The sequence below is a fragment of the Mastomys coucha genome, unplaced genomic scaffold (assembly GCF_008632895.1).
Source record: "Mastomys coucha isolate ucsf_1 unplaced genomic scaffold, UCSF_Mcou_1 pScaffold15, whole genome shotgun sequence".
Taxonomy (NCBI): domain Eukaryota; kingdom Metazoa; phylum Chordata; class Mammalia; order Rodentia; family Muridae; genus Mastomys; species Mastomys coucha.
In genome coordinates this window covers 88,019,207-88,033,852 of record NW_022196897.1, presented here as the reverse complement: position 1 = coordinate 88,033,852, position 14,646 = coordinate 88,019,207, and the positions used below count along the sequence as shown (strand labels likewise).

The 14,646-nt window shown below is 43.2% G+C and overlaps 1 protein-coding gene across 2 annotated transcripts in view; it reads right to left on the bottom strand.

The window, feature by feature from the left end:
* Window positions 1-14,646, bottom strand: part of Pamr1 (peptidase domain containing associated with muscle regeneration 1) — a 97,061-nt gene that overhangs the window by 21,203 nt on the left and 61,212 nt on the right. For both annotated transcript variants that reach the window (XM_031371158.1, XM_031371159.1), the window contains exons 4-6: window positions 13,244-13,358; window positions 11,460-11,677; window positions 8,112-8,219 (exon numbers count right to left, since the gene is read on the bottom strand). In XM_031371158.1, the coding sequence (XP_031227018.1) occupies window positions 8,112-8,219; window positions 11,460-11,677; window positions 13,244-13,358 (441 nt within the window). The remainder of the gene's footprint in view (window positions 1-8,111; window positions 8,220-11,459; window positions 11,678-13,243; window positions 13,359-14,646) is intronic.

Below are 14,646 nucleotides of genomic sequence, written 5' to 3'. Positions count from 1 at the left end.
CAGGTCTTAAGAAAGACAGGAGTTTTGTGGCCTATGTCTAGGGCTGGAGTTCATTTGGGGTTGTGGCTGCAGGAATATTTGTCTCCACTTCAGGTTAATTCTTTGGTGCCCCCTGCTCTTTGTGGGCACTCAGCCCATCCCAGCTCTAATGGATTACCTCTTAACCCAGGACCTACATAAAATCTGCTCCTGCATTAAGTCCTGCCTCAGTGACCTCATCTGCCCCAAACAAAGGCCAAAAGGGTCAGGACAAGGAACAAGCAGACGGACACAGAGCCCGAGCAGTACTGCAAGAGATGGCCCTTCCCACATGGTCTGCTCCACCCCATATTTGTGGGAGCGGTTCAGCTACTGAGTAATTTCTATGCCATCACTTGTTTCCCCAGGATTTGGTAGAACACTGTTTGCTGACCTCTGACTAACAAAACACTCTCCCCCATCACATGCATGCTCCAGAACTAAACCCTGCATGAAACACGAGACAGAGAGAGGGAGAAAGGAGTTGCAGAGCAGCTAGTTATAATCAATGAATGATCAGTGATCTTTCTATGCATGTATAGAAATACCATGTGGTAGTCCATTATTTATATGTGAGAGGGAGGAGAAGAGGGAGAGCAAACTGTGATCAGGATATATTATGAAAGAAGAATCTATTTTTAATAAAAAAAAATTAAAAACTCTTTTAGATGTATAGGCAAGAAGAATATGTGATTTAAAAATAAAATGATATTAGATTACTATAAAATGAGAAAAGGAAAGGTCTAAAATACAGTCCTTCTTTCTTTCATGGACCAAATCTTGGAAAGATTCTATCCTAATGCATCATTTACATTACTGTCGTTACTTGTCATTATAAATAATGTGAATTATTTTAGTGATTTATTCACTATAACTTTATAATAAATTTTAAATGGCATTTTAGTTAAAAGGGGTGTTAACAAAGAGTACACATGGTGGGACTCATGGCTCCAGCTGCATATGAAGCAGAGGATGGCCTAGTTGGTCATCAATCGAGGAGAGGCCTTTGGTCCTGTAAAGGTTCTATGCCCCAGTGTTGGGGAATGCCAGGGCCAGGAAGCAGGAGAGGGTGGGTTGGTTAGTGAGCAGGGAGAGGGGAGAGGGAATAGGGTTTTTTTTCAGAGGAGAAACCAAGAAAGGGGATAACATTTGAAATGTAAATAAAGAAAATATCTAATTAAAAAAGGAGGTGTTAATAATCATAATTTGAAAAAAATTGCTCCAAATACTCAAATCTGTCTTACATGAGTCACTAAGCTTCATCCCCACAATAACCTAGCATTATTTTTCTAGAATTTCTAACTGGGAAAATGGAGGCTCATACATGTTAAATCACTCATTCAAGGCTGGGAAATGCAGACTCACAGTCTATCCAAAGTCATTCACCTTAGACCTTCACTCTGGTGCGTCCCATCTACCATCAGACAAAGATGTGCCTACTTCCCATATGTTCAGGATAAGAAAAGTCTTTGGAATTGAAAAAAAAAGTGCTGATTCATTTCTTAAGTTGCCCCACCTACCTGGTCTCTGGATAGCTTATATCAATCCCACCACATTCATTTACCTATCTAGGATGTGAGTCATGGTTGCGGGTCAGTTGCCCATCTAGGATGGGAGACATGACTGCTGCCCAGTTGCCCATCTAGGATGGGAGACATGGTGGCTGCCCATTAGGGGTCTCCTACATTCTCTTTACGTCAGCATTCTTGTTTCCATGGACCCTCCCAAAGTTCCCAATGGCTCATTCTGATGAGAAACTCTGGCCGCTGCTTTGAAGCTCAGGAATAAAGTGGGCCTCTCTCATCCTGCTCTTTCTCCCTGGTCCTTGGGACAGACCAGTGGGAAACCTTCTGAGACTCCAAAATCCCCAATGAGTCCAGATTCACTGTTTTACTTTAATTGGGAAGGACCGATTCGTTTTGTTCCAAGGAGCGTCAGAGCTTGCAGTGTGAACATTGTGACTGAAGATTTAGCCCATTTCATGGGACTTCATTAGGATGCAGGGGGAGAGCTCAGCTCTGTCAACTGGGCCAGAGGAACAAAGGCAACATGGAAATTGGAGCAGGCAATGAATCTCTCACTCTCCACTCTTTCAAAACAACATTCGGACCATTTACTAGAAGACTTGCTTTGTCCTTGGGCTCTATACAATGCAACAGGAACCCTCAGAAGAAAGAAAGGGCCTCGGTTTCTCACACGGTGGCCCAGGGATCCTGGAGGTCGCTGAGGGTTGGCAGGAGGCTAGCTGGGCCTGAGGGCTAAGGAGGGGCCGTTCCCCCTAGTTAAGTTTCTGAGAAGGTCACTGGAGAGTAGGGGAAAGATTGCCATCTTGGGGAAAGATTTAGGGAAGGTGAGGCTGGGAGGTAACATCTACAGGCTGTTCTGTCAGGGGCTTTGGCATCCTTCTGACCCCTGGAATGAAGTCAAACCTCATGAATCTAGTCAGAAACTCTCTCCTCAGATGGATGGGTTCCTTTGAGTAGGAATCCATTTCCAATCTGACAAATACAGGTCCCCGTTCTTATTTTGAAGAGTGGTGGTTGTACTAGGGATCATCCTATAGACTTGACACAACAGTAGTAAAGGTCCATTAAGGGAAAACTAGTTACTATGGCCAAGGCAATGAAACATCTGGTTGGTGGAGTCCCAACATTCCAAGCTACCCCGAGTATAAAAGAATTAATCCTGATGGATTGGTCAATCACCTGGCTAAGGACCATCTTTCTGGAAGGCAGTCCTTCTCCTAGAGGCCAACTTACTTTCAACCATGCTAAAGAAAGAGACAGAACAATTGCCCCTTTAATGAGTGTCTATATTTTTCCTTCCCAGAATTCCTGCCCCCTAGCATACTCTGTTAAAGAGTACACAGTCTGCCTGCTTTTCTGAATCACTCACAAAGCCTAACCTTTTCTTCAATGCCCTAACACTCAGGGCTTCATTCTTCCTCTAACTCCACTCTGTACCATGTGTCTGCTGCCACATGGCTGCCCTCCATACTGGCTTAACTCAAATGGCTTAGCTTCTTTCCTTTTTTATTCTTCTCTTTTCCTTTCTTTTCATTCCTCTCTCTCTCTCTCTCTCTCTCTCTCTCTCTCTCTCTCTCTCTCTCTCTCTCTCTCTCTCTTTCTCTTCCTCCCCCCTCCTCCTATTCTGGACAGCTGCTGAGAGTTACAGCTTGACTGATCTGGAATTTTTTTCTTTTAAACTCTAATAAAATTGTCCTCTTTGAATAAATATTGGCTTTGCTTGACTTTCAAAGTTTTGCTGCCATTTAATCCTTTAATCAGCAGAAAAAATGAGCCCATTCCTACAACCCTAGATGATATCAGATTGGCTAAAAGCAAATCTTCTAGTGCCCTTTTGGCAATGTTTCTCAACAAATATAATTATGTATGCTCTCTGAACAAACAGTACACCATCTGGGAATTCAGATCCCATACGAACAACAAAATAATGTAAGGATATGGGTTACAGACCTTTTCATAATAACACAATATGTAGAATAATATTGACTCCATCTCAGGAACTAAATGAATGCATGTTTTCATATTCACCATAGAATAATCAGCAAGCATTTTGTCTGGGGAAATGCCTAGGACATGGACACTGACAGCACACTGAAAGTTCATATGTGTGCTGTAGTCTATGTTTGTTTAAAAGAGGGTCTTCCCACCTTGTTGCTGTTGACATTGGAGCTGCATAACAGCAGCAGCGTGTTTCCTGGGCCTTGGAGGGTGCTCAGCAGCACCACTCTGCCCACAGGATGCATCATCACCCAGTTGGCATCCAAGCTCCCTTCTTCCAATGTTGCCAAATGCCATCTCTGTGTGAAGATGGAGGGCAACTTCACCCCAGTTGAGAATTACTGGTTTAAAGTATGATTTAGATAACCAACTTACCTTTGCATATCTTAGACAAATTCTGAGAAAGATATAGCATTGTTCATAGTGGTTCCTCTGAAAACAGAGATGGCTGAGGAAAAATGTTTTATTTTTATTTTATATTTCTGATACTGTTGAACTACTTAAAAATAGATGTGTCTGATGTATTATATATGTATGTATGTGTGTATATATTTGTGTATAACAATGTATATGCACAGGTCATGGGCATGTGTAGAAAACAAAGGACAAAATCCAGTAATGGTTCTTGCCTTCCATCTTTGAAGCAGGATTTTCCCCATCCCCCAACCACCACTACCAACACCACCACCAACACCATTACCACCACATATGCAGACTGTATAGACCAGGCCCAGCAAGAATTCCAAGAATTCTTCTGTCTCTACCTCTGATGTCCCCTCAAGGAGCACAGAGATTACAGAAGTACACACTAATGCATCTGGCTTTACGTGAGTTCTGGGGATTTGAACTGAGATCCTTGTACCAGGGTAGCAAACACTTTACCCATGGAGCAACCTCTCAAGCCCCCATTTGACTTTTTTACATCCATGCTTCTTCTGGTGTTAAGCAAAAAATGTATTCTTATTCCCATTCATAGACATAAAAGATGAGGAGAATGACTAATGTCAAGGACTGTGTTTGGAATGGCGGTATAGATGAACCTCATTTAGAGGAAAGAGCTGAGTGTTTACCAGAGGTTATCAATCGCTTAGACTCTCATCACACTGCATGGTAAGACCTGCATCTGTGATAACACAAACTACGGGAGAAATATGTGATTCTGCCTGCTGGCTCTGAATTTGCCAAGGACCAGATGTAAAGACACATCCACAAATGACAAGACTCTTGTGCATGCTGTCTTTGGGGATCCTTGAAGTTGCTTTTAAAAACAAGTTTCTGGTCCAATTTGGGTATTTTGAAGTTTGGAGATTCTCCAAATATTTGCTTGAATTTCTTGTTAATTTTGAAAGAATTCCCTCTAGGGAGGTGGTTCCAGCCCATTGATATCCTCGGAGGGACAACAGAAGTGTCACCCCCATGGATCTAGTTCTCCTCATGCACAGACTACCATAAACAGTGTCTAAGATCTGTGCAGAAACAAGAAGGTAAGCTACCCTGGCTGGATTTTTTGTGATGTCTCCCCAACTGAGTTAGAATTCACCCTGAACTTCCTATCGAGAAAAACAGACCTGGATCTTACTGGAAACAAAAATTTAACTTCCCATACTGATATTAGCAAGGAACAGATTAGATGTCTGCACTCATCTCTTCACCCAGCTGTAACTCCAGAATTGTGGGAGAGGGGTGGGGGTTACAGTTTCCGAACTGTATTTTAAACACTGGAAATGGAGAATTAAATCTCTTGACCATCTCCCTGAGTGGTGGTGGTTTGCCTGCTTGCTTTTATTTACTTGTGGCTTTGTTGTTTGCAGTGCTAGGGATCCATCCCCAAACTTGCACAACTAGGCAGATGTTCCATCGCAGAGCTACATCCCAGCCTTGCCTAGTATTTAAAGTGATTTGAAACCATTTATGAATCAAGCTGCAATCCATGTGACTTATGCTACAATCTTTTTTTTTTCATGATTCTTGTTTTTCTTTTGATAAAATAACTTTACTGAAAAATCCAGTTTTGACTCACAAGCTACCCATGCATACTTTAGTCATAACTTCTGGAACAATTTACTTTTCTCTCCTGATTTGAAACAGTTTTTAAAAGGCTTCTGGCTTATGTGGTCATGTTTTTCTTTTTCCTAGTGTTACCTCAAAAGTCTAGCTAGTCATTGAGAAACATAGCCTTCCTTTTCTTCATTTCTCCTTCTGAATCTCAGAGTTGGCTGTTGTGGAGAATCTAGACTGTATAAACAAATTCTTGAGACAAGGAAGGAGCCCCACGCCTCTCATCTGCTGTATATAACACAGAAGCCTCACATGTAGGAGGGTCCATGAGTCCCACCATCATTTTCTAAGACATTCAGGCCAGCTGTGCCAAAGCAGGGTTTTTAGCAGGACACAATGGCATGCTCAGAGACCCACTGCTGAAATTGCATTTCCCACCTGTACTGTTTGGAAGGAATGCCAGTAATCATTTACCTAAAAAACACATCAACTTTCCAGACAGCACAGGACAGGCCATGCATGCGCTGGTTAGGAATGACTAGAGCAGGCACTGTTGGTTCTCTACCCTTGAAGCCCCTCCTCCAGCTCTAATGTTCCTCCACTGAATTCTGTGGCCTGTATGATTGCAGGAGACTGATCCTGGGTTCCTGGAACTGAACTGTGCAGCTGCTCAGGAAGCTAGGAATATGTTCTGGTTTCCTTTCTGTTGCTGGGATAAAACACTCTAACCGAAAATAACTTAGGGAGGAAAACAGTTATCTCTCTTGCACTTTTCAGGTCACAGTGCATCACTGAGAAAAGTCAAGACAGGAACTCAAGTCAGGAGCCTGAAAGCAGAGTGGTTTGTTGTTCCACACAGCATTACCTCCATGCAGGGAACTCACTTCCAGCCAAGGAAGCACATCAGAAACCATGGGAGAAGGCTACCTGCTGGCTCATTTGAGGCTCATGCTTAGCTAGCTTTCCCAGGTAGCCCAGGAACACCAGCCCAGAGACTGATGCCAAGCATAGAAGGCTGGGCCCTGCTACATGGATTAACAATGGAAACAATCCCCCATGGACATGCCCATAGGGTTATCTGATCTGGGTAATCCTTCAACTGAGACTCCCTTCTCAGGAGGTTCTAGGCTTTGTCAAGTTGACAGTAAAGCTGAGACAGCATGTCAGAGTCAAGTCATATTTGCCTCCTTCCCTAGGGCAGCCTTGGCTACTGACTAATTGCTATGTGGCTAGAAGAGCCCAGTGCCCTGGCCTGGCATTTCCTATTTCACCGCCATCAAGCACACCGGGCTTCAGATTTCTCTAGAAATTGCTTTTTGCTTGACTCCTTTCCATTTCTGAGCTAGTTCTCCCAAGTCAGAACAGCATCTCTGGGGAGCTTGTCCTTATAGCCTTATTTGCACATCTCTCATCTCTGGATACCATCTGAGGAGCCTTGCCTGGGACATCCTCCTCCTCTGCTTGTTCTCAAACCTCCATTCTTGCTCTGCACCTCTCATTCTGCATGTTTTTTCACTGCAGGGTGATAGCTGTAAACAGTGTCACTAATTTTAGGTCTCAAATTTCTGTTAGAACACACATTATACACATCTTGTTACCAGACACCATACATAACAAATGGTTTCTGGTCCTGATAGTGACATTCTTCTTTACCAATGGCGTGGTCCTCAGCACCACACAGCAGGGCTGGGGAGTTGTGGTGCCATGGGTATGATACTTCCCAAGGAAAGGGCACGCCCTGATAGATGCATTCGTGAACTCAGCAGGTTCAAGTTCCTCTCTCCTCTGGTAAAACCTCAAATCTATTATCAAGAGGGAATTATGTTTGCCTCCTACCCCCTTATTTTTGGTGTGCATCACTCTTTGGAGTTGATTTTCCCTGGTTTCCATTATTTGGAAGACCTCAGGTAATTGCTATTACTCTGCTTTTGACTGGCCACAAAAGCCAAAGATCTAGTGATTGAATGGGTGAGCAAAGACATGACACAAGGACTAAAATTGTACCTCAGTGGAAAGACATGTAGTTTGCATGCACGAAATCCTGGGTTCAGTCCCTAGCATCCAAACCAAGAAAGAGGCATATGAAGAGAGAGAAGAAAAGAGAGGGAGGGGGAAAAGAATGTGGCTTAGGGAACTGGGGGGATGGCTCAGTGAGTGAACTGCTTGCTGTACAGGGATGAGGACCTGAACTTACATTCTTAGCATCCATTTATTTAAAAGTCATCATGACAGTACACATCTGCAGTGCCAGCACTGTAAGAAGCAAACAGAAAGATGGTCTTGCTGCCTTGTCTGACTAGCCAATCAATGAGTCCCAGATTCAGTGGAGAAAAATAAGGAGAGGGATAGAGGGAAATACCCAACATCAAACTCTGTCCTCCATAGCCACACGTGCACATGCACTCAAACACATACACACACACACACAACCCAGCTGCCCATATGATGTACCATCTCAAACAGAGCACTGAAGACACCAAAAAAAAAAAAAAAAAAAACCGCAGTGCCGTGAGCCCCCAAATCCCTTTGTATATTACTTAGACCTTAAATCCTACCAGCAAGCTTACTCACGGTTTTCACAGCGCTGCCCAGTGTAGCCAGCCAGGCAGGCACACTTGAAAGACCCAGTTGTGTCAAGGAGGCATGTGCCATCATGGAAACAAGGGGATGAGGAACACGCTGAAATAGAAAGGTGTCCATCAGTGTCACCACCAATAGTGAATCCACCTCCCCAAGCCTGCAATTTGAACCAACATGTTTTTGCCGAATTCTTACAATGATTTTGTTCCCTTTACTGAATTCATGCTGCTGTGATTTTAGAGTACAGAAAACATGTAGCTATTAAATGCCAAATGATGCCGATACTTCTTGGCAGGTCTGGCATACCCCATTGCACCAGTGAAAGCAGCATCGTGAAAGATCTCCTACAGGGACCCAGTAGGTCCCTCCTCCAGGTTATACAACCAACAAGCAATGCTGGAGAAAAAGAAAATCTTCAGTGGTGTAACTGCCTGAAAATTGCAAAGGCTCCAGTGATGTAGTCTTTGGCAACTATCACCCAAGGTGGCAGGTGCTCCTGTAAGGAACCCCTCACCAATGTTCCAGGAAGAGATCCTAATTAACTCAATGGTCACTAAGCCAGAACCAAATGGGACTTCCTTTAGACTTCTCAAGAAGCAATAGGTAATGGCTCCAATTTGTTTTTTTGTTTGTTTGTTTGTTTTTTGGTTTTTGGTTTTGGGGTTTTTTGTTTGTTTGTTTTGTTTTTTGTTTTTTTTCCGAGAAAGGGTTTCTTGTCTTTGTGTCTTTCTTGTCTCTGTGTAGTCCTGGCTGTCCTGGAACTCACTCTGTAGACCAGGCTGGCCTCGAACTCAGAAATCTGCCTGCCTCTGCCTCCCAAGTGCTGGGATTAAAGGCGTGTGCCACCACTGCCCGGTGGCTCCAATTTGTTTATTACACAGCTTCTTAGTTCGGTGGCCTAGTGTGCACACAAAGTTCTAAGAACACACATAATATTCAGTCTTTTCAAATCTTAATGAAGCTCAGAACCTGTAGTTTACTGAGCATCTTAGGGACATTTTTTTTTTTCAAAAGCCAATGAGAAACATTAGTGTGTTAGCTGCCATTCCTAATTCATTTATGCTTGTAGAAGAATTGAATCCCTTGACTCGGTTCAATGAAATAGTAGTGAGAGCCCTGTAGAAATTCAGAGATACACAGGACTTCCTATTTGCAAGATCAAGGCTATAGAAAGGAAAGTAGACAATGACTTTAACCTGCAGCATAATGTAGTTAGTTTAATATGGACCAAAGAGCTGCAGGGCAGTCAACAAAAGACAACAAAAAACAAAAAAAACAAGGAAACAGCTCCACGGGGAAGGAAAAAGGTAGCGAGGAGAGAGAATGTGATACTGGGCCTGCAGGGTAGATTTTGAAGTGTGGGTTTGGGACATGAGACCTTAGTCAGAGGGAGAAACTGAGGGATAAGCTGGCAGTTGGGAGAGCTTGAGGGACAAGAGGTGGGACTGTCTGCTGCTTGCCAGTGCTCCTCAGAAGTGGAGGATGCCTCTTCAGTCACATGGCCATAAGCTAATGAGCTGCCACTTTCCACATGGGCTACCTTGACTGAGAACTCCGGCTACTTGTTCCAAATATCCACAGATGCTTCCTACTGTGTCTCCTCAGTCTATTCTGAGGATGCCATTATAGAATGACAGCCTAGTCACAGGCTTGCTATCCTCCACTCCAGCAGTAAAGCATCTTTCCCGCACAGCACCATGGGACATAGCATGGGAAGGAAGCAGACATTCAGACAATCAGGTACAACTGGGCAGGGCTGTTGTGAGAATCATCTTTGAAGAAGGAAGCCTGGGCAGCCAGGATGCTGGTCTTGGTGGAAGGGCATGGCTGAAGGAACCCTAGCCCTAACCTCTCACCTCCTTTTTCCCTGAGACCTTCACATTAGATCTCCCCCTCAAGGCCTTCTGGGTAACCAGACTGCCAATTCTCTGTACTCTCACCACTCTTGCTCAGTTGCTTTGAAAACTGTCCTTAAAGCAGAAGTTTGTCATGGAAACATGAGCAATCCAGACTCACAATAAGAAGAGCTGAAGTTATTCCTTAGAATACAGTGTTTTGTCCAGAAACTCAAATTCTAACTCCAGACAGGACCAGATAAGAGCAGAGAGGACATAATTGAAGTTGCCCTTGCAGCAATCAGTAAATGACTTTTAGTACTGCAGTTTAAGACTTAATTTTTTTTTCTGGGCCTGGAGAGATGACTTAGAGGTTCAGAGAACTGGCTGCTCTTCCAGAGGACCCAGATTCAGTTTCTAGCATCCACATGGCAGTTCACAACTGTCTGTAACTCTACCCCCAGGAGATCTGATGCCCTCTTTTGGCCTCTGTGAGCACCAGGCATGAATATTACACATAGGCAGGCAGAACAAACACCCATACACATAAAATAACTAATTTTTATTTTTTTAAGATTTATTTATTTTAATGTATGTGAGTATACGGTCGCTATCTTTAGACATACCAAAAGAAGGCATCGAATCGGATCCCATTACGGACCATTTTAAGCTACCATGTAGTTGCTGGGAATTGAACTCAAGACCTCTAGAAGAGCAGTCAGTGCTCTTAACTACTGAACCATCTCTCCAGTCCCAAATTAATATTTTAAATCCTTACTTTTTGGCAATTCCACACAAGGATATAATGCATTTTGATTATTTTTACCTCTTTCAGCTTTTCCTGCCCCTTCCTAGTTTTACTAAACCCCTCTACTTTCATGTCTGGCTTTGTTTATTTTTGTGAGCCACTGAGTTTAATTAGGATTGCCTGAATACAAAAGGGAGTTATCACTGGAGGATGGGCTGCTCTTTACAACTTTTGATACTGTTTTCAGACTCCTGGTTTAGGCAGTTATTGAGTATTTAAATTGTGCAAGCTTTTTCTCCTAGAATTTCTTTACAGATTAGCTTATCTTTTTTTTTCTTTTATTATTTCTTAGAAAAAATGAGACTCACAAAGGCAGAAAAATCTTTCCAAAGCCATGAAGCTTGGGTCACAAAGGTTCCATGAGCAGTTTCTTTACATGAATGCTTGAGTCCAAAGCCTTAATTAAAGTCCTAGGCTTCACCTTCATACCTGTGGGGATCTTAGTATATAACACAGCCCCCTTCTGGGCTCTAGCCACCTCCTCTGTATGAAGGAGGCTTAATTCCTCCTTCTACTTTTGGATGAGCTTTGCTGAAGGGGAAAAAAAGTCCTTATCATTCCTCTTTTCTCCTCACTGCCTAGGCTGCTTCTGAGCACTGGGTATCCTGACTTTGAATAAAGATAAACAAAGAGACATAGAAAGGTGCTTTTATAAAGCAAGTCATCCACGACTAAATTTGTCTCTGTGCTCTTTACCTGTGATCTCCTCAAAGACAGCATGGAAGCCATCGAAGTTCTTGGAGCCATCAGAATGGAAAAGGACATGGAGTGAAGAGCCAGTACTCCTGATGGGAGCTGGCCTCTCGTTGCCACAGAAACGCTTGATAATAGGACTGTCACTGTTATCCCCATCTCGGACCTCCACATAGTCATATTGGCACATGTAGTCAAACTCCAGGCTCAACATGCCAAACCTGCATGAGGAAATGATGACAGAAGGAGCAGGTAGACCCAGGTCTAATCCTGGGGGTGAGTTCAAGGTCAGAGATGGCTTCACAGAGGTACTCAATATAGAAAACAGTCAATAAAGAGACATGTCACAGGTGCAGAATAAACCAGATAAGAGTAGAAATTAATTCAGACAGAGAAAAAAATGTCTACTCTCAAGGCCTTTTGAGAGCCTGATGCCAGAGCAATGGAGTCAGACTCCTGATGGTCATGAACAAGAGTGGTCTAGGGAGAAGAATCTAAGTGGAGAAAGTCCTGGTGGTGGGAATGAGTGTGGCATGTTTGTGGACCTGAAAGAGAGTCAAGACTACTGCAAGGCTGTGAGTGAAGGGAGGAACAGTGAGCACTGAGGGCAATCATGGGAGCCAGAGTTTTATCCTGCATTCAGGGTGCTCCAGCTCTTGTAAGTCTAGTAGTTGGGCACCAACAGATTTCAACGAGGGGGTGATGGCTAGATTTCTGATGAATAAAGATCATGGTAGCCACTCTAAATGGAAGGAAATGGTAGCGTTGGTCAAAGTAGAAGCAGGAAGACTAGGCAGGATCCAGGACCCATCACTGGGAGAATTGATGATGCTTGCTGTAAAATTGTGACAATGAGCACAAAGGTTTGTGGGTAGCCTTGAGATTATTTTACAGGCAGGATGACAGACTTGCATAGCAGTGTGGCTCTGGTAGGTGATGTAAATGGAGTCCTGGGGATGAGCTTTGGGAGAAACATTCTGCATATGCTTCCAAATGTTGCCATTGTTTCAGCTGTCCCTGCCTAGGGGACCCATATTTAAGTAAGTGGAAAGAGATCCCATGATTCTGTGCTTCTTGGAGACTCCTGAATAGCTGACACATTTCTAGATCTTACATTTTATTTTAGGAGAGGTTTATTTTTGTGCCCTAAGTCTTGGAGACACTCTCAGGGGCTCTGAAATAACCATTTGTCTTGGTCCCTGAACTACTGAAATATTAACTTGTAGCATTTAGCATCTGCTTTCTCATCCGCACAGATCCAGTTCAGAGCCTATTAAGCAGGAAGCCTACAGGTTCTCACTGACTCCTTGGAGCAGGAAAAACCCAATCACTGAGCCTTGTTCCCAAGCTCAGGTCCTCGGGTTGTGGGGACACCAGATACTAAGTATCAGGTTCTAGAAAGGATTTAGGAAGGGATCTAATTTGCTTCCCTCTTTCAGTTTTTGGTACCATGTTGCTCCTCTGGAAGGGCAAGAAGCTGTCTAAGAAGCTAGATGGCATGAATTGGTTCACTTGGAAAATACTAAAAACTCGTAACTCACAGAACCAGAGGTTTTAACCTTGTCCACCCTCCCCCAGCAATAGTTGGAGAAGAACACATCATCAGAAATCTTATGAGTGATGGAATCATCCACGCCCCTGGGAAAGAAAAGGAGAAGTGATTCTAGGAGGCAAAACTAGGCTGGAAAGGAGGATGGTGTTGGTGTTTCATCCCTGGCCACTGGACTCTCCATCCCACCAGTGTCCTTAAAGGCTCACTTGCCTTCTATCTGGGCCCAGCCCCTTACCTCAGCTGGATGATAAACCCAGGTCTGGCATGAATGGTCCATTCACAGTGAGCATTTAAGGGATAGCTCTCCAACAAGATCTGACCCTTTGAAGCTCGAAGAACCTGGCCACATCCTGAAAAAAGAAGAAAAAGATTGAGGCACAGATAATGAGTTCAAGAAATATGGGAGAAGTGTGTTTTAGTCACATTTATCAAGGGACACAAAAGTCACAAAATGAAAGAGCAAAAGGAAGAAGGATGTTAATAGTTCTTAATCTAGAACATTTGCATAATTTAATCCATCCATGCCATTCAATCCTGTGGGATAGGATGCTACCATCCCAATTTTCCAGTCTTACCACTGAGAAACTAAGGCTGACCTGAGTCTGGTGTAAAGTCCACAACACCCAATCTGCTGCCTCTCTATGACTCCACTCATCCTCCTGCTACTTCTGTAGAAGACTCAGACTATCCTGCATCACTTCACCTCTGTCCCCTTCCCCTTCGGTTAGACGATGTATGGGTTTACATGCTCTGTGACCAGTTATGGATTTGTTCTGTGACAAACTCTGTAATAAATTCTTCCTGAATGCAGAATACTAGAAAAGACAAATGACCTTCCACCAAGTGAACTAAATGAATGATTTTCACTTTTTCTTACCCCCAAGTCCTCTTGTTCAAGCTCTCATTAGGTCTGCCATCCAAAAATGCAAACTATGGATAAAAAGCAAGTTCCTGGCTAAAGCAGAAGCAAGAGCCAGAAGCAGCCCACTTCCTGATTCCCTGGTCCCATAAACTTCTTCGAAAGGCAGCACTAAGGTTTGGAAGTCCCTAGCAGAGGAGTTCTTCAAGTTCCGTGTTAAATGTAGTGTTAAGATGCACCCTATTTTGAAAGATGATTTGTGATAAACATTTTCAGTTGATTTTATAGCAAAATTCATATGAATAATGTAAATAAATTGTTTTCTTTATCTGATCTTGGCAAATTGGGACTCAATGAGCCAAATGAAGTCTATTCCCTGTTGCTATAAATGAAGTCTCATTGGTGGGCATGGGGGAGCACACCTGTAACCCCAGTACCCAGGGAGGCTGATGCAGAAAGAGTGTACATTTAAGAATAGCCTGAGTAACAGAGCAAAACAGTATTAAAAGACAACAACAACAAAGTTTCCTTGCCCACAACCATGCCCACCTACTGGTATACTGTATTTGATTCTTCAGCCAAATTCACAATAGTAGCAGATTTGAGAAGTCATGAGAGATAGTCAGATCTCAACAAATAAAAATACTATCTAGACCATCATAGGGGAACATTATCTATTACAGTTCTATACAAAAGTCAAGATATCATAAACTCTAGACATACAGTAGGTCCATTCCAGACTCAATCTTCTGAAAAGCTAATCCCAAAGCTATTCAAAA